This window comes from Chelonia mydas, chromosome 5, assembly GCF_015237465.2.
Source record: "Chelonia mydas isolate rCheMyd1 chromosome 5, rCheMyd1.pri.v2, whole genome shotgun sequence".
NCBI classification, from domain to species: Eukaryota; Metazoa; Chordata; order Testudines; family Cheloniidae; genus Chelonia; species Chelonia mydas.
In genome coordinates, this window is record NC_051245.2 from 106,957,115 (window position 1) to 106,984,827 (window position 27,713).

At 39.4% G+C, this 27,713-nt stretch overlaps 1 protein-coding gene and 1 long non-coding RNA gene across 33 annotated transcripts in view; one reads left to right on the forward strand and one right to left on the reverse strand.

The window, feature by feature from the left end:
• The window catches only part of CCDC171 (coiled-coil domain containing 171), a 258,335-nt gene that overhangs the window by 152,246 nt on the left and 78,376 nt on the right, over positions 1 to 27,713 (forward strand). For 29 of the 32 annotated variants that reach the window (XR_006290939.1, XR_006290938.1, XM_043546855.1 and 26 more), the window contains one exon: positions 8,473 to 8,604. Coding sequence is in view for 30 of the 32 variants with exons in the window: in XM_043546855.1 (XP_043402790.1) it covers positions 8,473 to 8,604 (132 nt within the window). In the remaining 2 variants the exon portion in view is untranslated. Of the gene's footprint in view, positions 1 to 8,472; positions 8,805 to 11,690; positions 14,561 to 27,713 lie in introns of those variants that run through there. The other 3 variants (XM_043546873.1, XM_043546872.1, XM_043546871.1) reach the window with 2 other exon arrangements.
• Positions 14,505 to 17,679, reverse strand: LOC122465840. The gene is made up of 4 exons (XR_006290940.1): positions 17,400 to 17,679; positions 16,185 to 16,302; positions 16,000 to 16,079; positions 14,505 to 14,626 (listed from the first exon to the last, which is right to left on the reverse strand). It is a non-coding gene; the product is annotated as an uncharacterized LOC122465840 (long non-coding RNA).

Below are 27,713 nucleotides of genomic sequence, written 5' to 3' on the forward strand. Positions count from 1 at the left end.
TGGAACAAAGGGCCTTCCCACGCCCAGGGCTTGCACCTTTATAGCCTTCAGACCTCACATTACTGGGGGGTGAGTCAGCGCCACAAAGCTGACCACCGTTCACCCTTTGCAGCAGTCCCTGACCTCGTTTCTCCCTTCCCCCGGCCATAAAGCACAGCTGCCCTCATTTCGCAAGCCCAGCCAACATTTGCCCCGTTTCAGATACGGTGCAGTCAGTCTCACCAATTAGACCGAGGATTGACTGGGCCAGAAAACAAAGGCCAACATTTCCAAACTTGAGTGCCTATAGCTAGGCTCCCTAATCTATATTTGGCTTCTAAATAAAAGTGGCCTGATGTTCAGAAGAGCTTCAGCACACCAGCTCCCTCTGACTTAAATGAAATCCATGGTGCTTAGCACATCTGGAAATCAGCCACATTATTTAGAAGTCTAAGTATTGATTTGGGTGTCTAATTTTAGGAATTCAAGTTTCAAAATTTTTGCCTTAACTAACTTCACCCCCCAGAGATAGTTCTTTCTGGACAGGGTTGAGAGACACTGGCAGGAAAATGTGGGGAAACAGGAACTGCGACTGTGGGTGCAGTGTCTGTTCTTTACTTCAGTCTCCAGTAATGTTCATCTGACACCTACTGCAAATGAGTGTGCATGTGCACGTGGAACAAACAAATTACAAAGGAAATAGATTAAATTTTAAAGCTTCCAAATGGCTTTGGAAAGGAATTATAGTAAGAAACAAGCTATCATATTTTGTATCTGTTCATATTAAATACGAAATATTATTTTCTTCTCTTTCCCCTTCCTTCAAATTAGCACTTCTCCCCCTTAATTTTAACATTTTGTAAATTGCTTTTGTTTTCCCTCCCTACTAATCTGTCTGTCTTGATCCTTGTTCCTAAAGATCAGTTGTGCAGGACATACAGGTGTTAGCACAGCTGGTTTGCTGATGACAACTCTGTCCATATAGCTGTCTAGTGTGTCATCATTCATATTGTTCAGTGTCATTCTGACCTAGCCAAGCTAAAAATGGTACTCCAGCTCAAGAGGGATTTAAAAACCTTGACAAACTAAAGATAAGACATTGCAGAATGTCATATCCATGTGCTTAACTGTTTTCAGTTTAGACTTATCTAAATAACCAATTCCAGAGCTCAACTGTCTTCATTCTTTTGGAAGTCTGAAGATTTTTTGTGTAGTTTGCCTTAAGTAAGGAAATATCCTTGTGTGGAGGACTGTGAAATTAGTTAATGCGTTAGCCATTATTTTCTCCAGACATGGGTTCATTTCCAGCCCAAGGTCATTGAAATCTGTTCATAGGGGACATATTATAGTACACAGCCCACAACTACAGCATAGCTTTGGCACAATGGTTAGTGTTTGCTAAAGAGGGTCTGGATCAAATTAACATCTTATCCAACAGAGCATGGATTTTTTGTGGGGTAGTGTGCACTATAATTCTAGTTAAGCACAGGATTGTACTCTTTCACTCTGACAATTAATCCTATGACTTTGCCTAGCTTTTAAAAAAATCCATCAGTTTTATATGAGCCATGTCTCATCACGTAACTACTGTTTATCCAGCAATTCATGTTGTTTAAATAATAACTTGTAAGATTTGCTTTAATATTGTATTGTGACTATATATGTGTTTGGAAGAGTAGTTTGTGCATGGCAATAACATGAAAAAGAGCCTCTTAATCTGAATAATATACAGCAATTTTTAACAAGTTTTTCAGTTAAGGAGTTATTTGTTTCCAGATGTTAATTTGGAAATTATGGTGTCATTTTAACAGATATCAAAGATATCAAATTACTATAATTCTCCTCTGAGTATTGTCAGTGGGGCCCCTACTTCAGGGGATATGCATGCACCGTCTACGCCAAGTCAAAAATCTCCAGAAACCAGCCCCTCTTGGAGCTGTGCACACACTCCTTCGTTTGGTGAGTGGTTGTGTAAGAAGATAGCGTTGTGATAATAAATACCCAAATACCTGTAGCAGTAAGATCAGAACCATCTTCCTCTTTCTCCCTATTGTGTGGCACCATTTTGTCAAGTTAGGATTTCTTACATTTTAGTGTAGTTTATTTCATTAGGCTCTGTGTCACTGTGTAGCTTGGCTGGCTCCATTCCCAACACCGGTTCCAATCTGATTAGCTCCCTTTACCTGTTCATCTTCAGCTCCCTGATGATGGACTTAAATTGCTCAAGATTTAAGAAGTGGAGGCCTGTCATAGGCAGTCCCAGCTGATTGCCTCAGCATCAGCAGCTACCTTATCAGCCTCTGCATGCAGAGGTGTTGAGGGAAGTTGCTCAGATCTGTCATAAGGTCTGATCTAATATCTGCATTGAAGAAGCAAATGGAAAAAGGGTGTTGCTGGCTGTCTGGGCTTGGAAGATCTGAAGGCTGTATGGCATCAAGGGAAGAGGGAGCACAGCTGATGCAGATAATCTTTCTATTCTCATTCAAATGTGAAGACTCAGAGTAGGCATGAATTCAGAGAGGCGTTTGCACCAAGATGAGTCTGGAAGTCTTAGTGCTGCTGCACAGACAGGAGACTTAGAGCTGCTGAGGATTCCCGTTGTAGACAGTTCTATGCTCCCCACCCCAGTGCGGGGCTGGGGCATGGAAGGGACAGTGTTTGCCTAGCTGGTGAGCTTGCCCAGCACAGCAGCTCCTTGGAATTGTCTAACCAGTGGCTCAAGTTAGAGCAGATCTGGAGCTGGTTTGGCCCCCAGCAGCAGTCCGAATTGGAGATGTGTGGAAAGGTGTCATAAAGCACATTTGGAACCTGTGTAGATTCAAACACAGGATTTTGTACAACCCTAATTCATTGTGTGTCTATGGGTGGTTTTTTTTTTTTTTCTCTTGCAGCTTTGGCATCTTCAAGCTGCAGATCATCCTCAAATGTGAGATTAATTTCTCAAGGTCAATCTCGTTATCAGGGCTGAAGTGCAAAGTTAATTCTGAGGGCTCTCCCCGAAGCTGTCTTTATGTATAGACTATATTAGGGCATCATAGATATCTCCTGTGCCATTGGGCTCAGCCTGCTGTGCTGCCAGATTATACTTATGTATTCTTTGCCTGAACCTGATGGGGGTGAAAGGGGTAGTTTTAAGTTGTTGGATGCCAAGTAATTTTGTTGTAAAAGTTACTTAAAATATTTAGTTTGGAGAAACAAGAAATGGTAGGCCAGCTCTGACTGACTGTTTCTCTTACTACCAACTTGGAAGCGTGGCTCACTGTTCAGTCACAAGAATACTTTTACATGCCTTAGGGGATATTGTCATCAAGACCAAGCGAAAATAATCACAATTATTAACCCCGCTATTTTATTATTAAAGAAAGGAAAAGAAAACATGAAACAACACAAATGATAAACTGACAACGTCTGTTACAATCTCTTCTGTATGTCTCTGTGCTTTTAATAGGGATTATACTCCTAAATGGGAACACCTCTGATGTGTGCGTTCGTCCTGGTAAATTAAGACCTAAGTGTATTGTTTCCCCAAATTATTGTGAATGCCAAAGAAAACGTTCATATAAACTTAACTCTGTCCACCGATCCATGTACATGATAATATCCTCTTTAATTGCATGATCACTTGCTATTCCTCAAATAATATATATGTATATTTTCAAACCTTAAGTGTATGCAGAGAATCTTCTAGTATTGTGTGTATGCTAAATACACATTCAAGTCATTTTTAAGCAAGACATACGATGAGTAAAGCAATGGCTCCATACACAATACAGTATCCACAGTAAATGAAGTGGGCTTGTCCCACACAATGTGCACCTCATTCAGTACGGACTTTGGGAGATGCGGGCATTCCCCCATGCAGCTAAATTGATTGTATGGTTGTGAATGCTGCTGTTAAGGTTTAGATTTTTTTTAAAATTTAAATGCCACTTGCTATTTTAAAAAGTGTCAAGAAATGTTTGTTTATATGTCATGTACAGAAGACATGATGTGGTATAACTTTTTTCTTGGCACTCATTTGGAATGACTTGCACAACTCTCTCATTGCTTCCTAACTACTGAGTAACATGAGCATCTCAGTCACACAGATAAGATCTTTACACTAGACCATATTACGGTTTTCTCTCCCTTGATTTGTAGGTATCACGTACAATATGCTATGAAGATCTATACAATTAATTGAAAACAAAATAGAGAACGAAAAGTTTTACAGCACACTGGCATTACTTGTAAACACTGAAGGTGAATTAGTACTTATAAAAGGACTGTTCTGCAGGCCTTATGCAGAGTAGCACTTACACCTGTAAGAAAGTGTTGACGAATCAAGCCAAAAGTAAGGGACTCAAATCTCTAATTTGCCGTATTTACTGAGTGGCACTAAAGCCCACAGGCAGACAAGTGCACCTTAACCTTGACTTTAAACACCCTTGAACGTAGTTCTGTGTCTGTCTTGAGCAGGTATTGCTTGTTATATCAGATTGTGTGGTCGGGAGACAAGGGTGTTGGTGATGTAGGTAAATGGGAACTAGGATGCAGCCAAAACTATTCCCACTTGTGACCAGCACAATATTTTAACCACTACTTCTAGACATGAATGATTAGTGCATTGAACTCTGTTTCATCTACACACACAACCTAACTTTTAATTGCATGTTATGTTCTTGGTATTACCTTTGATCTGAATTCATCAGTGCTTTATTGATTTAAAATTGAGTGGGTATAGTATTTACACTGAGTTTTTCCAACTCTTCCAATTCATTAAAAAGTTAATCAGACTGTCGTAAATCCTTATTTTTCACTGTTTAAAAATGTTTTCATGGTCTGTTGTTTTCATGGAGCTTTACGGATCCATTAAGTTTTAACCCATTTTCCGGCACCATTTTTTAAAAAAAAATTCCAGATCCTGCAAAATTACACATGTACTTAACTTACCCACTCTGTCAGTGGGAATCTTCACAGTACATAAAGCTAAGCATGTCTAAGTCTTAGCAGGATCCACATTTATGACACTGTTTTTTCAGAACTGGAAACCTATCCAAAGTTCCTGCGGCAATCTAGCATAGGTGTATATGAGTATTTTTGCTTTTGAGGTCTCCCTCTCTAAATTCCTTTCCTTGTATAGGATGGTGAAAGCAGTTTTGCACACTGTTAGTCATTGTAATAAATCTATTTGTGTGGACTTTTTTGTTGTTTTTTTAAGGACTCAGTGCTACAGTTCTTTCTCAGGCAAAACCTCCGTACTTGTGGTTTCACTTACAGATCCAAGTCAGCTGTCATGTGTTTTGTGATACTTTTGCTATGAAACAGTCTATACAAAAATAAATTGTATACTATTTGCTTTTCCTCTGCTGCAATCTGTGAGTAAAAATATCTTTTGTTTTATACAATTTTGTATCAACACAGTTTATTCCACAATTTTTGTTTTTCTTAACTTAAAGTTTCACTTTGCAAACATTCTACTGACTTCCTCAGAGCAATAAAATAAAACACCTCCTCCTGAGTACAGATCCATCATTCTAGCACTCAAAAAAGTCTTCAAGGTTTAGAAAACAGTTTTTACTTTCAACTTAAAATCTTGAAAGTCAGTGGGATTAGACATAAATGCATAAAATTTTAGCTGTGTGGATCCTTCTACAGAATTGGGGCCATAATGACTTCTCACACCTTGAATGGGGGGTCAATTGAAAGACTGTGCTGACTTTATTGGTGAAGCAGCATAAGGATGTTTGCATAGTATGTGGTCTGTAAATAAATAAGACTTCAGTTTTCTGCATTTCAATTAAACCATGACAAATACAATATATACAACTCTCTACTTCTCAAAAGGAAAGCTCTACATATCTTATCTAGGCAAAGCGTCCAAGCGGATTGAAAATAAGATGCATCCTTTTATATCTAAAAGATTTAAAAAATTATGAAATATTTCAAGTGGGAATCTTGGTATCAGGAGTCATACATTTAAGGAACTAATACGTTCCTTTCTGATGTTGTGGTGTTAATGATTTACTACATTTTTAAAAAATGGCTTGTTTTATTGGCCAGTGAGTGTCAGGCCCCAGTAGTGAAACACAGCACCTGACACTAATAGGGTTAAAAGGATCTACGCTATGCGTGCTATGCTGTGCATTATACCTACATTGCTTATACATTGTTCCCCCCCCCCCCCCCCCCCCCCGCCCTCTTTCCCCAGTATTAGCAATCTGCTTTTGTACTTTGACATCAGGGATTTCCCTAGTGAATTTTGTCACAGAAAAAAGAGAATCATCAATATCGCAGTTAAACTTGACTTTCAAAGCTAATAGTATCTCATTTGAGGGCTCAAATTTAATAAATTTTCTTTGATTCTGGGTGAGTTTTTAAACATCAAACAATGAATTGGCCAGGGTGCAGTAAAATATTTAGATCTATTGACTATGGTTCAGAAGGGTAGAAGGCAAAACACTGGGGTGGTTTGATGTTGATAAATTCTTAGTACCTTAATCCACATTTAATGTTTTCTTTTATCTGTGTGCATATTAACAACTAAAAGAGCCTGAAAAGCTGATATATAAACTATAAAAATTTAAATCAAATATATATTTAAAATAAGATGTTTGTGTTCTATTAAGCACAGTTAGTGTCTGAACAGCATTACACATTCTGACAGAAGACCCTGGAGAATTTATTTGTTCCACAGGACTGTATATCCTGAACCTAGTACACTATGTGTGAAAAAACGTGTGGCCTATACTGTTGTTAAAATTGCATTATAGTGCATGTGTTTGGCAGCCACAGGTATTGACAGGAATTCTTTAGGTCAGCCTGGGAAATGTAGGGCTCCCTACTCCTATATACGATAGCAGAGAATGGAGGGGAAAAAAAGTATTTCTAGCCCTGTGTATCTATAAAATTACACACACAAACACACTTGTTTTAATCACAGTATATTTCAAATGTTGTGACACTCACGGAGTATGTTCTTCAGTATAATCAATAGCGTTTTAAAAAGTAGAAGCAGTTAAAAGGAGACAAATGTCATCTAGAATTTTAAATCAGTTGGAATATCTTTTAATTTAGGACAGATTGGATATTTTTGAAAGGTTTGGCTCTAAGTAAGAGAAGCTGCCCAAATTTATATTTGTAAATTGTGTTGGTAAATGGTATGTTCTGTCATTTTATTAGTCCCTTCTAAAACTATGCATTGACAATAAAAGTCAGTAATGATCTTTGCCATGGTAGCTAACCTTATGTAACAGACTAATATGATATACATTCTATAATATAATTCAATTCGGTTTAACTACTGGAATTTTATTTTGTAAGATCCAAAAATAGTGCAAGATTAGGAAAAGGGCATATTAATAATTACCTTTTGTATCAAATAAAAATGGGAAAATAGGGTATGTACAGTTTTTACATATGTGGTGTACGTGTAATCAAGTACAGTATATATTACACACCGATATACACTTACAAAATATAATCTTTCAGTATGTGGGGAAAAGCTGTTTTTAGTTAATAATGAAAGTATTTCATATTAATGTGACACAGTAACATGTTTGGGTATTTAAAGGGGAAAATATTCATCATATTTATATAGCTGAGAGTTCTACTTATGTATTTTTATCATTTTCACGGCATATACGTTTATATAATGTATTAAAAGCAGCTTTTTGCTTAGCCAGCAGATGGCAGTGTGATACCAACTGCATATGGTTACATTTGTCAACATAAGTAGGACTCTTTCACATGTATATTGGCGGGGGGGGGGGATGGTTGGTTATTTTGTTTAATTTTTACCTTTCGCAATCCTTAATCAAACTATGTAGACTTTGTACAAATACTACTGGTTTCCATTTCCTTTTCCTTGTTTAGAAGGTGTACAGCTAAGTTAGCTAATACTAATATGTATTAGTTCCTTTATGTGAATCTGCCGTTAGAAATCTAACAGGCTGTGCAATTAACAGAAGAAAAAAATCCTGCTACAGGTAGATTTTTATTTCTGTTTTAGGAAGGATTTTAAATTTTGTTCTGGAGCTTAATTGAATTTGTACTATTGAACCCCTCTACAATGTGAATGATTTCTATGCAGCAGTCAAAACTCATTTATCATCTCTGTTCTTATGTGTTGTTGCACAGTACTTTATTAATAGTTGATGATTGTTGGATGGAAAGTGTAATTATTGCCTACAATTTGTTTTCTTTTGTGTTAGGTGTTTTAGGAGGGATGGATCTTTAAAATTTGTCCACCAGTTGGAGTGAAGCCCTCAGTGACTCTTCTTCCCTTCTCATTTCAGTCCAGAGGATGATGCTTTTTCTTCTTAGCATTCTCTCCCAGCACTCTGAATTAGAGATTTATTTGCAACGAAAAATCAATTAGTCCTAAATTTATTCATGGATTTCAGGTCCAGCGATCAATGCAAGTCCACTCAGTGGGCTCAAGGGGACCCAGTTCATCCCAGTTAATGTGTCTGAAGGGGAATTACCATTGATGCTGGGTTTTTTTCCCTTTAGGTCAGAGATCAGATCTCGCTGTCACGGACTGCGGCAACCAGGAATGACTTCACCCTGCAGCTACCCAAACTGCACCTGGAGACCTTTGCAATGGAAGGGCTGAAGGGCGGGCCAGAGGTTGTAGCATTTCAGGTTAGAGTCTAAATAACCTTTTTTTTGCAACTGAGATGTAGAGAGAAACAAACTGCTTTACGTGGAGAGAACAAAAGCTTCAAAAATGTTGTAGTCAACAGCTAAAAAGAGAAAGTAATTTCCTTACATATCTTTTGAATGATATAATTCAGTGACTGTTAGGAGCTTTTAATATTGGAGGTGAAATATTAAATAATTGGGAAAAAAAAACAAATGCCACAGAAAAAGATGTAAAATGTTATATTTGAAAAGTAGTGTTGGGAAAAGCTGCTTTCCTATTTAATTTAACCTGAGCATGACAGAAGAATAAAGAAAATAAACTATTTCTCCCTGCTTCTTATAACCGGTTTAAGAATTTTTTTCTTTAAAAATTAAGAGATTACTAAAGATTTAAACTGTCAAAAAATCAACATTTTTAGAGCAGTACTAATTTATGTAGAATTGCAGTTTAGAATAATCAAGCACAGAAAATATTTTGTTCTTGTAATCCCTGGTTTTAAAGAATGGAATGTTTCCATGTCTACAGAGTATTTATTCATTGGAGGGGAGCAGTGGGGGAAAAATTGGTTTGAACTAAAGAAGGACCCCATATTCAACTCTAAAAAATGGACTGTGTGTTTTTAGCTTTTGTCTATTTATGCACACATTATCCCTTACTCTTTTTATAGCCGTTCAAAATGACTTCATTCTTGTGCCACAGTACTGCTAAGGGCAGAACATTTTTTGTTTCTCATTCAGAGAATGGAGAGGACAGTGAATAAATATTTTTCACTGTGCTCTTGCTATGCACAGAAAACAGAAGTGTGTTAATTTGTGTGCAAATTGTAGGGATTTTCACTTCATATGTCGCACAGTGGATGTACGCTTCCATTTTATTCATTTTTAAAGCAAAATGAACTGTGTATTCTGTAAAAGGTATGCGACTGAAGTGTGAGGGTTGCACACCTAATCAGATACATTCAGGAACCACAGAATTAAAGTTAAACGCTCATTCTAATATCTGTCCTCTTGCACACATGCATGATATGATGCATTTATTAATCATGCAAAATATAAAATTTTTTGAATAATACAATGCAATATGATACACTTTGAATTTAACTTTGTAAAAAATCCGAATTGATATGTATCTACTCATTGGAAGGAGGTGGGGAGAGGATAGAGCTGTAGAATAATCTCTCCCTAACTCAGTGGTGGTCATTCTTATTCACTCCTATGGCTAAGAGTGAGATTCCACAGGTAATGTTTCCTAGAAGAGAAAGCCACATAAAAACAAAACAGCAAGGTTGCTGCCTTTCTAAAGTTGCTTCCTCATGCCTCTCTAATCTGGTAGCCTGGTGTGAGGCCACCTGTCTTTTCCTTTTCCATCCTGTGGCCCTGGTAATGTTGCAGAAGCTCTTGCAAGACAGCCTGTCCCTTCGTCCTCTTTAGGGGATGAGGATGAATAGGAATATAAGAAACTCTTTTTCAGGACTTCACTGAACGCCAGGGAACTGGACTAGTGCACAACATGGCTGTGTTCCCTAAGTGGCTAACTTGTGGTGTGATTGCACACATGTACGTTGCTTCTGCCCTTGACAGCAGCAGTAGCATCTGGTTACTTTGCATATAGGTAAACAGCAGACATGGTCTACAGTTTATCTAAGCATGAATTTCCGAGGATTTTCTTTGTTTTTTTTGTTGTACATTCTGAAACAATTACTTATAGCAGTACTTGTATAGAGCATATTATCAATTATATGCTCTAGATTTTTACTTTATTTAAGCATTTCTTTCTTTTTTTATGGTGTGTGCCTGTTTAGCTTAGTTTTAATTACATCACATGGAGTAAATGTATGCGAAATATGGATCTAAGGACCCTGTCCTACAGTCTTGAATTATGAAATAGCTTTACTCATGCAAGTAGTCCTATATGGTATTAAAATCAATGGGATTATTTGCATGAGTTAAAATTTCATGATTGGTCCCTATCACTATTATAAATTTATTTTACATTGTATTATTAGGTAAATATCATGCAATCGTGTAACTAAAGAGTGCATTATAGGCAAATGTTAAAAATGAGCATTCAGCCCCAACTCTAAATGCATTGGTTTTCGTGCGTTTAATTTCTTGCACAGAATTTTATTTTTCTTTTAAATTCAAAACAGGAAAAAAACAGAAATGGGTGACAGGTATAGCAGTAGCCACTGGAATCAGTGAATACTGACCCGTTATGTGATGGGGAACTAAAATTTTATAAATCTGATCTATATCAAGTGACTGTGATCCATAAATAATGTTCAGCTTCTAGACAGCACTCCAGTTTGCCCCTATATTACATGTTGCTGTGAGAAGAAAACAAAATCTTTGCAATAAAGTAGCAAATGAGTACACCTGTAAGGGAACCTGACCGAGAGCTAGGGGCGTTGGTCATAGTGCTTCCAAATTTCCCTGAAAGCGAGTGGTACTGCAGAGGAATCGGAGAGGATGAAATCCTCCATGCTTGATCTATGTGGTGGGCCCAGAGGCATTAGAGATCTATAATGCATTCCAGTTGGAGTATGAAAGAAAAGCAAATGCTAGACAGTCATTCAGAAATTTCCAGAATACTGTGCACATATGAACGTCACTTGGAAAAGGTACATTTTCTTTACAAGAAATCAACTGCCAGGTGAGACACTCAAGCATTATGTTACATGCCTACATAGTAAAGCTATTCAAGTTACTTGAATTTGAACAGTTAACTAGGTTTCTAATTAGTTCATCAGTTATTTCTGGCATAACTGATAACCAAGTCAAAACCAGAAGAAATTTCTTGAAAGAAAATGGTCTGAGCTTGCAAAGAACAGTGGATATTTACAGGGCTAATGAAAATCTGTGTTTCCCAACTGAAAGTGGTGTTAAAGTGTGTGAGAACAGAAGCGCATCTAATCAAAAATGCGTACCATGGCATAAAGACAAAATCCATGGGTAAACAAACATCAGCAACCAAAGGGCCCGTCTTCCTCACCCCGAGACTACATGAAATGATTAGTGAATTGTAAAAATACATTGTAAATGTGCAAGCTTAACAAGGAGCTTCTTACACTTGACATGTTTTCTAGAATACCCAAAACAAGGGAAAATAAGGTGATACATTAAGAGGAGTCTGCAGTAATTATGGCCACCCATTTCTCGAACAAAACTTGGCAAGCTGAAACAGGAATGACAGAATGAACCCATCATTACAACAGCTTTGGAGAGGTATTCAAGATGCATAGTCAGTGGGAAAACCTCAGTTACTTCAAAGAATACAACATTTTGGGGGCTTTATAGTTAAAATTGCTGCATATGATGTGATTCACTACAAAGGTTGTGTCACAATATCACTCTGCCTAAGGTTGGAAATGCTAAGTATAATTCATAGTGCCCTTGTGGGCACAGAGATATGTGAGAGCAGAGCCAGAGGTGTCCTTTCTGGCCAGGCATGAATACAGCCATGGAAGATAAGAAGAGATCGAAATGTGAATCCTGCAATGAATACAGGAAACAAGATGCAAAAGACCCATTGAAATAACCTGATAGCCCTCGCCAAGACTTTATGAAGGTTTATTTGAATTAAACTGGAAAGATAATCTTTTGCTAGGGTCTACTACTCACTTTTTAAAAAAATAAAATAAAAATTGAGCTGTTGCACTACACATCAAGTAGCAATGTAATAATCTATCATAAATCACAGTTTCCTGAGTTAATAACACACATTGGCCCACAATGAAAAGTGACTCATTTCACCAGTTTTCTGATGGATCAGTTCAAGCATACCATATGCAGGTGTTAATATGCAGAGTCAGTACTAAGAGCATGACCTTGATTTTAGAAAATCAAAACCATCCTTGTCACATCAAAGGAATACATGTATAGCATTGTCTCAGCACATCTCACAATACTTCATTATGATCATGAGTTCAGAAACTCACATGCAGAAGGACAGAGCCAATATCAAACAAGCATCTTGAACCAAAGTCAGTTAATTCAGACAGTTAGAAAACAGCTGTATGCCAAAAAGGTAGCACAGGAGAAATACAACAAGAACGTCAAACATTTCCTCCCACTCACAATGGGGATAAGCATTAGATCCCAAATAGAAAGTGCCTGGCATTTTACCAAATTAATAGCTTTGCCACATTGAAGTTATATGTCCTAGCCAACCTTAGAGATGGTCCCTACCAGAGGAATATAATATATTTAAAGAAAACCAAGGAGGATTGTGGCTCTGTTTATTGAGAACATCCTGAATGCTAATGACACTGTTCCTCTGCAGACCAAAATAAAATGTGTTCACCCAGTCACTGACAACAAACATGGACTTAAGATCCACCGTAACTGCCAAAAACTCCACTGAAGAAGAAACTAGTGGTATATGGCCATGTGGTTCAGAGAATGGTAGTTGCTGACAGATGGGCAATTAGAGACAGAATAATCCTCTCATCTGTCAGGGGATCTATGTTGACCTCCATCTTAGAAGTCAGCATGTGCATGTTTTTGTAATTGGTTCTATTAATTTGTGGCTGTTTTTATTTGGCATTATATTTTATTTGCATTTTGATTTTTTTTTTTTTTTTAAAAAGAAGTGTCATTGGCCACTGAAGTCAGATACTGCTGTCTGTCATGTCATAGTGGCAGTAGCTTTTTGTAACCCTAACTCATGCTAAGTGATTAGGTCTAGGAAATACAATTCAATCTCTTATGACTCCTATGTGTAACTCTTATTACAATGAGAGTAAAAATATTAGGGAAATGGAGAAAATGTGGTGCATGCACGAATGCTCCCATATAGACATGTGCAGTCTGTGTCTACTGTGTGGTGTGACTAAGCTTGAATGATTGTGTGTGGTGTGCGTGCACAGGTCAGTTGGAGTGTGGTTAACTAGGTGTATCATCTGTGTCTGAATTGGAGGCTCTGAATGTGCGGGCTTTATGTGGGGCTTGAATGGGTACGTGCATGTTTGAAACGATTTCACAGTGTGTGTGAAAAGATATGGTATGTAAGGATGAGACAGGCTTCTATGAGAGGATGAAGTATATATTTCAATGTGTGTCTGAGTTTAAATATAGAGCGTGTGTGTGTGTGTGTATACAGATGAGTGGATTCTTCTTTGATTCATTATCGAACCATTCCCTGTATGGTGTTGGGGGATACTGCTGCTTCGTGCTACCTTTTCAAATGAGACATAAAACTGACCCTGAACAGCTCTGAGCATTAAAATCCCATTGCATTTTTCACAAACATTAGTGTTGTTAGCTTTGGTGCCCTGAGTAAACTTAAATTTGGATATCTATATTCTGCATCTCTAAGTTCCCCCATATGTTGGTTAAACGGTGTGTAGTGTTGGTATGTGGTGCTAAGTGTTCACTGTGTTCTATTTGAAAAGGTTGTCATGGGTTTCATGTTCTGCATATGCATTTAGGATGTGTGCTTGCCCTTTTTCTCTTTAGCTTTCCCTCCAACCTCACACCGATCTACATGTGTGCACGCGCATGCACGCACAGATTTGGATATTTAGATATACTATATATAATTTATATACATTTTATAGTTTCCAAAGTACTATGAAGTTCTTTGGAATGAAAAGTGCTGTATAAACACAATGTTGTATTATAGTTATTAGTAATATAGTTGAGTACTGACATCTATTCTCAATGATAGAGTATAGTCATTATAAATTTATAAGAAAATTGTGTCCTTCCATTTATTTTATGTAAATTATGCATCCATGTATGATGTAGTCATGGCTTATCATACTGTATAGTAGGCAGACGTAAAACTCTTTTTTTTAATCAATTGGGCAAACAAATGTAGTTTAAATGTTTTTTTCACTTTCCTGTTTTTCCAATAGATTTAGATTAATTTCTGAATAAATTAGAAGCTAAGATTTTACATAAAAGTTAGGTTTATTGTATTCATCAAACAATAAAAACATTGTTTTCTTTCACACATTTCTGTTTGGTTGCTGATGATGTTGTGGTCAGACATTTAGTTGCTGATGAAGTTGTGGTCAAACTGAAACAAGCAAATGATTTCAAAGTAAACACTGAGTGTTCATCCTTCCAATCATCCTGCTGTGCCAAGTCATTGCAGTGTATACATAGTACTGAAAATCACACCCTGTATGAGCTAAGCGTACAATAGTAGTTTGAGCTTTGAATCTCTTGGCCTTATAAATTTGTATGGATTTTTTTTTTTTTTTTTGGTTCTTAGTAACATTTGAAGCACAGAGAAGGATGTTCTAGGTGCTCATGTACGCACATGCTCTCCACCCTCAATAACCAGCATTGCAGGGACCAATCATTTTGTCAAGAATGCCTGAGTGCAGCTCCCTTGAGAATCTGTGACTGGATTGAACTGCTCCACTGGGGATATGGTGGTCCTTCAAACAACATGAAGCATTCCCTTCTGGAGTTCTGCATGTTGTCTCAAGAGCATTCCCGCCCCAAAAACGTAAGATGAGCTCTCAACCTGAACTCTCATCACCCACTTAGCAGTATTTAGTGCTTGTGCTGGACTGAGTGCTTTTTAATATAGCTTTTGAAGAGAATTATTTTAATAATGCTTTATAATAATACTTTGCTCTTCCACCTTGAACTGAATTTGTTCATAAGTAAATATGTTAATGTTCATTAAACTGGAATAACACTTCCTCAAGATGCTGAATTCGCCATGCGAACCAGACCTGATGCAAACTTAAATTTACCAAAAATACACATTGGTGCAGGGCTACAGAAACAATATTGACCAGTTATATAAAAATCTGGATGAGCATCAAGAAGACCTTTACTGAATTTTATCAGAATTACTTGCCTCGTTCTGTTCCAAGCACCCGGCCTTGGATCTAACCTCCCATATTACTTACCTTTTCCGGTTTGCTCCCACAGACTGCCATGTGCATCTAGTTCTGACCACTGGGGGAAGTTCAGAGCCTTTAACAGCTCCGAAAATCAGCCCCTGAGTATTTCAAGTTGGGCACTCAGAAAAGAAAGCATCTAAGATGAGAAGATGAGTTTGAAAATTTTGGCTTAAATATCTTATCCTCGGTTATATGGCAAGTCTATAGCAGTTCTGGAAATAGAGCCTGTGACAGAACGCACATGTGTTTTGCACTGTCCAACCCTCTCCTGGAGGGTCCTGATATATTGAGTGTTGCCCCTCTAAGGCAAGGGCATCAGCATACAGTCTTCTACCTTAAGTGAAGTTACCCAAACAATTCACAGCACTGGATTAGTTTTAATTAAAGAATAAAACAAGTTTATTTAACTATAAAGAGATATTTTAAGCAAGTACATTGAAGGCATTGAAGTCAGAAATTGTTACAAGAGAAATAAAGATTAAAAGCTTTCTAAACTTAAACTAGATTTGGTTCAAGATGAAATTCTTACCACTTGCTTCCAGCAACATGGCTGACCAAATTTCAGGTTAGGATCGGATCCCAAAGTCCCTAGGCTGTTTCTCTTGTCATCTTAGGTGGAAAAGAGAGATGTATAAGGAGAGATAACTGGGGGTATTTTTGCCCCTCACTTTTATAGTTCAGTTACCCTTTGAAATGCATTTTTCTGAGGGTTACCCTTAGTTAAAGTTCATTCACAGTAAAGAAGGCTGGTGGTGAAAAGTTCTGTGTTGTTTCTTCTCACCTCTGTTTGCTGAAAGGCAGATTTTCCTTGTCTCCTGTCTTCCCCTTCTTGCTGTCTGATAATAATGTACATGTAAATTTACATGTAATTTACATACTGTTTATAATTTACATTTAAATTGAGGAACACACACATTCCTTTGTTTTGAGACCTGCTTGACCAGTTCTGGCTAATTGGGACTAAATGGGTTTGAACATGTGCCACCAAAATCATTCGAGAGGGAAGTCATAACTGTACATATGTTGCTACATACATTCAACCATGATATTATTGACCAGCATGTTATTAGTTTTCAAATGATACTTTAGAAGGCATATTTTATACAAAAATTACAATAATGTGTAGGGTATGAATACTCGTAAAATATAGTAATCCCTGCAAGTCCAGTTTTCAGAATGGAGAGAGATAAATAGTGGTGTCCACCAGGGCTCTGTACTGGGCCCAGTCCTATTCAACATATTCATAATGATCTGGAAAAAATGGGTAAACAATGAGGTGGCAAAATTTACAAATGATGATGATACAAAACTAGTTAAATCCCAAGCAGACTGCAAAGAGCTACAAAAGGATCTCACAAAATTGGGTGACTGGGTAATAAAATGGCAGATGAAATTCAGTGTTGACAAATGCAAAGTAATGCACTTTGGAAAACACAATCCCAACTCTACATATAAAATGATGGGGTATAAATAAGCTGTTACCACTCAAGAAAGAGAGCTAGAAGTCATTGTGGATAGTTCTCTGGAAACATTCACTCAATGTGCAGCAGCAGGCAAAAAAGCAAACGGAACGTTGGGCATCTGTAGGGGGGCAGGACTCACCCCTGCAGCGCCTCCTGCTGGTCATCCAGAGAATTAGCATTTCCAGCCTCCTGAGCGCCCTCTGCAGGCCCGTGTCCCACTTGCCGCTGGGCCCTGAGTCCCTCCCGGACCCCGGTGGCCCTTTCAAGATGGAGTGCTGCCCCCTGGCAGTACCCCCACAGATCTGGGTCTCCCCCCACCCTGGGGAACCCCCACCCTCTATCCCCACCTTGCCTTAGTCTTTGGCTACTGCCAGTCACCATCTAGCCCCCACTCCCTGGGGCAGACTGCAGTATAATTGCCACTCATCATCGGCAAGGAGGGGCTGGACCTACTACTTCTGCCTACCCTTGGGCTGCCCTCTGCAACCCCAGTACCCTTTTCCTAGGCCTTCATCAAGGCTTGCAGCCTGAGGGTTTCTCAGGCCGGAGCTCCCTAGCTCCTCTGGCCTTTCCCTAGCCCTGCTCCACTTTAGATACCCTGCTCAGCTCCCAGCAGTCAGGCTCCTCCCTCCCAACATCTAGAGAGAGATTGTCCTCCTGGCCCACTGTCCTCTTATAAAGGCCAGCTGGGCCCTGATTGGGGTGTGGCCGCAGCTGTGGTTGTTTCCCCAGTCAGCCAAGCAGCAGCCTCAGCCCTCTCCCAGGGCTGATTTCAAGCCCTTCAGGGCAGGAGCTGGTGACCACCGCACTACAGCATCATTAAGAAAGGGATAGATAATAAGACAGAAAATATCATATTGCCTCTATATAAATCCATGGTACGCCCACATCTTGACTACTGCATGCAGATGTGGTCACCCCATCTCTAAAAAGATATATTGGAATTGGAAAAAGTTCAGAAAAGGGCAACAAAATTGATTAGAGGTATGGAACAGCTTCTATCTGAGGAGAGATTAATAAGACTGGGACTTTTCAGCTTGGAAAAGAGACGACTAAGCTGGGATATGATAGAGGTCGATAAAATCATGACTGGTGTGAAGAAAGTAAATAAGGAAGTGTTATTTATTCCTCCTCATAACACACAAACTAGGGGTCACCAAGTGAAATTAATAGGCAGCAGGTTTAAAATAAACAAAAGGAAGTATTTTTTCACACAATGCATAGTCAACCTGTAGAACTCCTTGCCAGAGAATTTTGTGAAGGCCAAGGCTCTAAAAAAGAACTGGATACGTTCATGGAGGATAGGTCCATCAATGGCAGTTAGCCAGAATGGGCAGGGATGGTGTCCCTAGCCTCTGTTTGTCAGAAGCTGGGCGACGGGATGGATCACTTGATGATTACCTGTTCTGTTCATTCCCTCTGGGGCACATGGCATTGGCCACTGTAGGAAGACAGGATATTGGGCTAGATGGACCTTTGGTCTGACCCAATATGCCTGTTCTTATGTTCTTAAGTTGTTATAGCTGGTTGTGTAGTTACATACTTCTGAAATATTCATGCCACTGACCTGGGTAGAAAGTAAAAGTGGTTCTTTGAGTGTTGGTCTCTTTGTGTTTTCCACACATGGGTACGCATGTGCTGCATGCACCTGAGACTGGAGATTTCTAGCAAATAGTGTCCATTGGTCTGTACCCGCACATTTGCCTTGTGCTCTGAACTGAGGATGCAAGCGGTGGCACAGACCAATGCCTCTCCAATTCCTTCTTATTGATGTATGGCCTGTGTCGGAATCCCCTCTGTCCATAGCTACCTCCGTGTTTCTTCTTCAGAACCTGGACATATAATTGTTCATAGTTTTTAGCGTAGTTAGTTAGAATTTTAGTGTCATAATATCATTTAGTATAGCTTAATTTCTCTCCATCTTGGGGAGCCTCTCCCCAAAGATTATACCCAGATTCCCAAGGTTTAAGAACTCTATCTCTTGCCTCCGCTTTTTCTCCATGAGCGAAGAAAATCAGTGCTACTTCGATTGCCTTGGAGAGGTTCACATATCTGCTAAGTACAGCATCTGCCGTTCCTTCCCTCCTTGAACTCATGAGGGACAAGAGCTCACACTGAAGAAATGTCTCATAGCCTTCTCAGATCCAGGCCAGGGAGACCCCCTGTACAGCAACCTCAGGCAATGAGTAGCACCCCTCCGAGAATGAGCTCAGGAGCTGAGGCCAGAGCTTCTAAGCCCAAGGAATCATTAACTAAGGCTTTTCATGAGAATAAGCATCACTCTCACAAATGCAAGGACAGATCTCTCCTTCCACGTCTGCCTTTAAAAAAAGGGATCCCTCCCCAACTCCATCCACATCAGGTGAGTCCTTGTGCATGGATCCTAAGGATTTAGGTCTGCTACCTGAACATGAGAGTAAGACACGAAGGAGAAAGGATCCACCAGTACCTATTAAGGCTCTGGTTCACAAGCCAAAGGATCGGCACCAATGGTTGCCATGTAAGAACTGCAGGCTAGACTCTTCTACAGTACGGAACCACCCCCCAGAAGGATCCACCATGACCATGGATGTGACGGATGCATGGGTCCAGACCACTGGAACACCTTGCACTCTGAGATGAACTGAAACCTGTACCACCTCCCCAGGGGATATCTTCAGCCATCCCTACCCTCAATCTCCTCTCCTTTCAGGACCAACCCTCCTGAGGGACATCTTGGCATTGGAGGAAGAAACCACCTTAAGGAGCTAGGGATGTCCTCTCCTGTTCATAATCCAGAGCACATGTGGTCCCTATCTGTATTCCACTACCTGCCCTCCTCCATCTCTGCTTCAGCTCTTTCTGATTCGTCGTAAGAGGAGGAACTGGAGAGGCGTTGGTCTGCACTTCCCCTTATGCCCTTGGTTTGGAGCACAAGGAGGGCAGTTGCGGAGGTGAGGACCAATGGGCACTACTTGCTAGAAATCCCTGGGCTCAGATGTCTGGAGCATGTGTACTCATGTGTGGAATACAGATAGAGACCATGAATCTTAAAGAACCTCCAGTTACATATAAGTAACCACCATTTCTTTGGATGTTCATACTTATTTCAGGGATTTATTAAAATGGTAATAAGTAATCCTTTTTGGATTATGATTTATTTTATAAACTGGTAATATGAGATTCTCGCATATGGCATATGCTGAGCTACCTTCCAGCCTCTTGATTGGCACATCATCGGCAATAGATCTGAATGTTCTTTTAATTTTTAAGCGGTATTTTTGTGAGGGCAGCTGTAGAAGCTGTTGTTTGAGAGTTACCTTCCTTCCTTTGTCTTCCTGACTCCCTTTCACCTGTTTGCTCACCCTTCCTGCCATTTTTCCTCCACTCCCCACACGCCAAATAAATAAATACTGGAATACAGTTAAGAAAAGAACTGGCTCTTGCAAGCTGTATGTCCATCATCCTGCCAATCATTCTGCTTGTACAGCATACTCCTGTACCCGTAGCCCATTTTTTTGGTCAGTTTAGCTTGTAAGCCCTTTTTGGGTAACACTGTGGGGCACCAATCCTGTTTAGGGTTTAGTCATAGTCCATAAAACACGAAAGACCCCCCGCCCCACCCTAAAAAAATTCCACACTTTTTCAGCCTTGTATTTTTGGACGGTCAAGGAGATCAGAGTGGGCATGGAAGGGGTTGCTGCCTCTTTGGTTCATCAAGTCATCAGTTTCTGGAAAGAGAAACTATGCCTACCTTCACGCCTCCAGCTTCCATCCCGGACAGACTACACAATCCATTGCCTACAGCCAAGCACTGAGGTACAACCGCATTTGCTCCAACCCCTCAGACAGAGACCAACACCTACAAGATTTTCACCAAGCATTCTCAAAACTATGATACCTACATGAGGAAATAAGGAAACAGATCAACAGAGCCAGACGTGTACCCAGAAGCCTCCTGCTGCTAGACAAGCCCAAGAAAGAAACCAACAGAACTCCACTAGCCATCACATACAGTCCTCAGCTAAAACCTCTCGAACGCATCATCAGTGATCTATAACCCATCCTGGACAACGATCCCTCACTTTCACAGGCCTTGGGAGGCAGGCCAGTCCTCGCCCACAGATAACCCGCCAACCTGAAGCATATTCTCACCAGCAACTACACATCTCACCATAGTAACTCTAACTCAGGAACCAATCCATGCAACGAACCTCGATGCCAACTCTGCTCACATATCTACATCAGCAACACCATCACAGGACCTAACCAGATCAGCCACGCCATCACCGGTTCATTCACCTGCATGTCCACCAATGTAATATGTGCCATCATGTGCCAGCAATGCTACGTACGTCAGCAAAACTGGACAGTCCCTACGTAAAAGGATAAATGGACACAAATCGGATATTAGGAATGGCAATATACAAAAACCTGTAGGAGAACACTTCAACCTCCCTGGACACACAATAGCAGCTTTAAAGGTAGCCATCCTGCAGCAAAAAAAACTTCAGGACCAGACTTCAAAGAGAAACTGCTGAGCTTCAGTTCATTTTCAAATTTGACACCATCAGCTCAGGATTAAACAAAGACTGTGAATGGCTAGTCAACTACAAAAGCCGTTTCTCTTCCCTTGGTGTTCACACCTCAACTGCTAGAAGAGGGCCTCATCCTCCCTGATTGAACTAATCTCATTATCCCTAGCCTGATTCTTGCTTGCATATTTATACCTGTCTCTGGAAATTTCCACTACATGCCTCTGACGAAGTGGGTATTCACCCACGAAAGCTTATGCTCCAATACGTCTGTTAGTCTGTAAGGTGCCACAGGACCCTTTGCCGCTTGAAAAGAGAATATCAATCAAAATAGGGAGTTATGTTCTGTCCTTGTATTGTGCAAAGAAGGGAGAGGGGATTGGACCCTGCTCTCTTTTTTTTGTTTTGTTTTTGTTTTTAGTCTGTGATTTCTTGTGGTGACTTTCAATTTCATTAGTTTGGCTTCTGCTTGCAATTCTGCTTTCTTCTTGTAGTTTTCAGCTTGTTGCCAACCAGGATGTATGCTCAGGAGCCAGCAGGGAATATCAGTATTATTTCATAGTAATTATTCTTTTGGTAAGATGAGGCGTGTAGTGTTAGATTGAGCTTTTCATATATGCCATTGTTACAAGAGGAAAATGTCTGGTGGTAGGAAAATATCCAAACAGTGTAAGAGGATTTCTTGGCACTTCCTGTGTTAGTAGTCTCCTTTTTCAGTTGGAGAAATCCTTTCCCTCTAAGGGCTGGTCCACATTACCGCTTAAGTCGATGTAACTTACATCGCTCCGTGATGTGATAAAGACACACATCAACCTCAGCACTGTCCATGCCGGTGCTATGTCGGCGTGAGACGCTTTCCTGCCAACATAGCTTCTGCCTCTCACAGAGGTGAAGTAATTACGCTGATGGGAAAGTGCTCCCCCGTTGGCATAGCTTGTCTTTACCAGATGTGCTACAGCAACGCAGCTGTGCCAAGGTAGCCCTTGAGTGTAGACTTGCCATTGCTGGTCAGGGAATCTGTGTAGTATCTTTTGGAAAGAAGTTGTTTTATCAATTCTTTCTCCCTCCCTAGCTTGAGTGTGCTGTGATCTTTTTCCTATTGTTTGATATTGCTGTATGCAGCCTATTCGACCAATTTGTGGATGAGCCCATTCAGGAGATTAGATATTTATGCTATTGAGGGCTATATGAGTACCTAAATAAATGGATAGACTCATGAATAACACAGTATAAAGTGAAAGGTCAGAGAAGTTGAAGCTCTGGTGTCTGCTTTGTGGTGCTGGTTCTTTTAATTTCAAAACAAAGCAATAAAAGTAGAAAAATGTTGAGTGAGTGAATCTGTTGAATAGCAGAGAAAAACTGTACTGGGCTTTATCATACTGTGGTTGAAGTCTGAGAGTATTCCCAGTGACTTCATTGGGAGCCCAAGCAATCCTATTCAATTTTTAGCCACATGATTAGTAGTCAACTTAAAAAGTCCTATCCAAATCTTGAATCTTTTGTTTTTCATTTAGGAGCCGACTATTTCATCATTATAAACCAATCTGATTTATCTTTGCTTATCCTTATTGTTAATGTGAAAGTAATGAGAATTTAAGAAGTTTTACACTATATTATTGCTAAGATTTTGTAACAGAATTGATGGGATTTTTGGTCAAAGGCAGCATTTGATGGGCTGTTTAGGTAAAGGCCTGGAGAAGGAAGGGTTATCTACAACTTGAGTGAGTTTATTATGGCTTAGTGATTTGCTGATTGATTTCGTTTGCTGTCAGTTAAGGCTCTCTTAATGTCAGTTTTCTTTGCATAATGCCTTGAAATAAAGACTGATGAAGTTTCTCAGATTGATGCCGCTTACATAAACTGACCCCGATTTGCCCTGTTCTGCATGACAATTTAAGTGACAGCAGTTAGAGGAAATATAGCAATGAATATGCAACTTAAGGATTAAGGAAAACTCAAGTAAGCCTTTCAGAATGTAAAACTAGGCGTAAAAATGAAGCTGTTCTGTTAATTCCACAGTTGTCTTGTGTTTAAGAAATAGGCTGATATTGTGTCCCAAGTGGTGTACTGATGAAGTGAAATTGAAAAAGAAAAGTTTAGGACAGATTGAAAATTAAATGATATATTTTTGAGTTATACTAAATCTTCTCTTATCTTTATCCTATTTGAGAGTGCAGTTCTAAAGTGTATGTTTTGTAAATATGTGAATTTCAGATGCATGAAGTCTTACAATTTGAAATGCATCTGTTCTCTTTTGTACTCCCATATTGCATGTGTAAGTTAAACTGTCGTCTTCGTTATTGAGTGTGACACACCGGGGTAAAATCCAGACCAATGGGGGGCTGTCACCTTTGCCCTGTAACCTGGGATGCTCTGTAATGCCTCGCTGTTGTAGCCTCCAACCTGGACTGCTCATAACCAGCATTCAGGTCACTTCCAGATGTGTTTGTGTTTAACTGCAGCCTGCAGGCTTTCACGAGCCTTGGTTATACTGCAGGGTGATCCCAACACACTCCAAATTTCCCCCCAGAAATGTTTGTCTTGTATTGCCCAGCCATCTCCTGGACTGTACAAACATATTAAGACCATTATTCCTTTAAGTGAATAATATACACTAGCTTGTTATCCTAAATAGAGTTATCCCGCTACTTTAACTTAAACACACTGGATTAGATAAAACAATAAAACTAGTTCATTAACCACAGAGAGATTTTAAGCAAGTACAAATAATAAGGTATAAAAGTCAGAGATGGTTACAAGAAAAATAAATATAAAATGCTTACTGGTACCTCACGTAACAAACTATATTAGAATCAAGCAAAGTTTCACACCACATGCTTCTTGCAGCATTACTAACCAAACTCTTTAGTTCAGGACCTCCTCTGGCCCACCAGAGTCCAACAGCTGTTTCCTTTGTCTTCTCTGGTGCAGCAAATGAGGTCAGCGAGGGGACAGAGAGGGGTGTCTTGGGGTATTTGCCCCTCCTTTTTATAGTTTCAGTTCCTAATTGAAAAGCATTTCCAGCTAAGAACCAAGAGACATAGGGTCTGGTGAACGAAGGAGACCTTATGCTGTTTCTTTGCTAAGATGCTGATCTCTTTGTCCGTGCCTCCCTTTCTTGCCAAAGAATGGCCACTTGATGACTCTGTTTACTGCTTAAATGTAAATTAAGGCACACACATTACTTTGTTTAGGACAGACCTGAGCAGGGCTGTGGGTTTGGAACACATGTTGTTAACATCATACAGGGGAATCTTATAACGTCACATATAAAGTTGCTACCTATATTTCACCATAACAATACTGACCTGCAAGTTATAAGTTTTTAAATGATACCTCGCAAGGCATACCTTGTACAAAGATTATTACAATAGTGTATAGGGTGTGAACACAGGATTGCATGTGTATGTTTAACCTATTGTCTTGGTTATTGGGTTACCAAGTTGATTAATGTATAGTGGAACATGCTGCTAAAGAGTTACAATAGTCAAGTCCAAACACTGTTTACTGGGTTGAAAACAGCATCCGTTTTTAGGGTTCAAAATTTCCATTGCTTTTCAGGGCAAATATATTTGGAGTAGGGCACTTACTTTTGAAAAGTATGGGTGTGGTACCTGAGTTTGTGATATTGATAGAGAAAGACAAGGGTGAAAGTCAAAGGAGAAACCACCAAGATTGGAAAGGAGGTGGGAAGGGAGAGAGAAGAAACATCTAACAGATGGGTGGATGAATGGAATAATTTTGTGAGTCTGAATGATTAGGGATGCGTATCAAATATCAAGTTGGCCTGTGGATGGGTGGGACTTTCATAGGTTCAGATAAACATTCAATCCAAACCTCCCTCCTTTTTTGTCCTGGGAAACTGACAAACCCCATCTCAAAGTAGAAAAATGTTTAAGAACATTTTTCAAAAACTCTTTCAAGAGATAGGTGAACTGTCCACACTAGCTAGATGCTGCCAGAACAAAAACATTGACTAGAAAGAACCCTTTTTAAACTGGTTGTCTAAAACTGTTTCAGAATAAAGTCAGTTTCCCAGTGAGAAATTTTTCTGCTTGAGACATGTAACGTGTGTTAGACAATGCAACAGAATGAAAACTGTTTATACAATTCCATTTAAAAAATACATTGAATAAATAAAGGTTGCATGATTAAGTATTCAAAGTACTTAATTCTGGCCCATTCATTGTATGTGTATGCTTTATGGTAGGCTCTTTAACTATGAGGTCACATTCTGTAATCTCAAATAAATACAATATCATATTTTTTCCTACATTAGATACACTTGTAACACCTTGTACCTTTTTTCTTTCTTTTCTGTTTACACAAACTGCTTTGTCAAAATAATCCTGATTAAGCTTGAATTAGAGTTTTATGTAAGATCTCTGTGGTATTTATGTAAATAATTTTGTCAGCCTCCTTATTCTTGTAATTTTTTTGAGCCATCAGCACAGTTTTTCTTTGGCACTGCAGTCTGAGTTGGATCAGGCTCTAAACTACTAAGCTAATGTACCTGTGCACACATGCATACTGCTGTATTTCTTAGGTGTACATCACTTAACCATGAAGCTACCTTAATGGCAAAGTAACATACTCCCAGTACCTTGAGGTTCTTATGGAGTCTTGCTGCTCCTTCCCCCACGATATCTTGGAAATCTAATATTAATTTCCCCATTTTGCTCCCCTTTGATCATTCCAAAACATAAGTCTCTAAAATTATCTTCCTTGGCAGTTCATCAGGCAATATCCCTCCCTCTTCAATTCACTTCATTAGCTTTCCCTTCCCCACCATATCAAGTTTAATCATCTCATCTGTCCCTTAAAAGCCCAGCCTAAATCTCAGATGTAGTTTCTTATTTTGTTCCCTCAGTGGTGGTAGTCTTGGTGTCTGTCTCCTCCCTTTCCATCTTCATGCCCTCTTCATGATGCCCTCCGATTCATGGAATGACTTTCCAGTACCGGTGCCCCTCTTTTGCTGACACACAAACCCTCAAAAGACTCCCTTTCTCCTCGAGACCCACAAATACTAACCCACAATAAAATTACCAATATTGCTTAGGAGGAAAAGAGAGAGAAAATGGGAGAGAGGAAGGAGGGAATAGTTTCAGCATCTTCTTCTGTGTCTGTTGCTTAAACTGTAAGCTATCTGGGGCAATGACTGCCTTTATTTTTCATCTTGTACACTACCAAGCCTGTCAGCATGTAATAAATAATGAAAGTAATATTCCATGCATCAGCGAGATCCTCCTTCTTAAATGGTAGCTTGGTTCAATAGTTAGAAGAAAGTTCTGAGTCCCCAGAGCCTTAGGTAGCCACTTTATTATGAAACTCTCAGTACCTGAGCTTATCAACAAACTCCCCACCTAATGGTCTTAATTTATAGATTATTTTCTATAGAATCAATGTTATTCTTGAGCATCTTATTCTTTATAATAATTTCCATGACTATTGTTTTATGCCCATTTGCTGTGGTTTCCAGAAGAAGCACTTTCCCTTCAGTCTCTGTCAATTTCAGTGCTCTCTTTTCAGTTTTCTTGTAGGAAGTCATGTCATTACCTCTGACAGAGAATCTAGCCTTTTATTTCAAGCTTCATTCCCTTGGGTTATCCTCTGAGACCTTTGGGGGGAACATAATTGTTATCGGAACAGAGGGGATGGAGTTAGGCCCCAAGTGTGGCCCTGAGTCAGGTTTGGTTGAAAAAAGTTGTAACAGGACTGGTTTGATTTTTGGCACATTTAAATTGTACGTGCCACGGTTGAATGGAGCCCAACAAAAAGTTTACTGTTGAAACAAGATACCAGGAGAACAGATCATTAAAAAAGTGCCAAACAGCTGCAAAAGTGCAATTTTGCTGAATGTTGTCTCCCATGTGGCCTTTTCTGATGCCTGAGAGGCTGCTATATTTACATCCTCTACTGATGTTGCCACTAGACATTTTGGGCGATGGGACAAGGCAGCCAGAGTGAATTTTCAAATGCTAAAATGAAGGGGGAAATTAATCCCTCTACCCACAAAAGCAGCCTCCACAGACTTCTAATAAATATCATAAAATCACTCGGGGTTGGCCTTCTCAAAGCCAAAATTAATTGGTTGGTATATGTTTGTTTTTTGTGAACCTGTTAAACTAATCTTATTTATGTAATGTTAGGGCCAGACATAAACTAGGGTTGCAGTAATAAAAGGCATACTGTACATTATCTATTAAACACACAGAACTCCAATCTTTTGAGTTTTATTTCCACGCTGATTGCTTTTACCCATATCA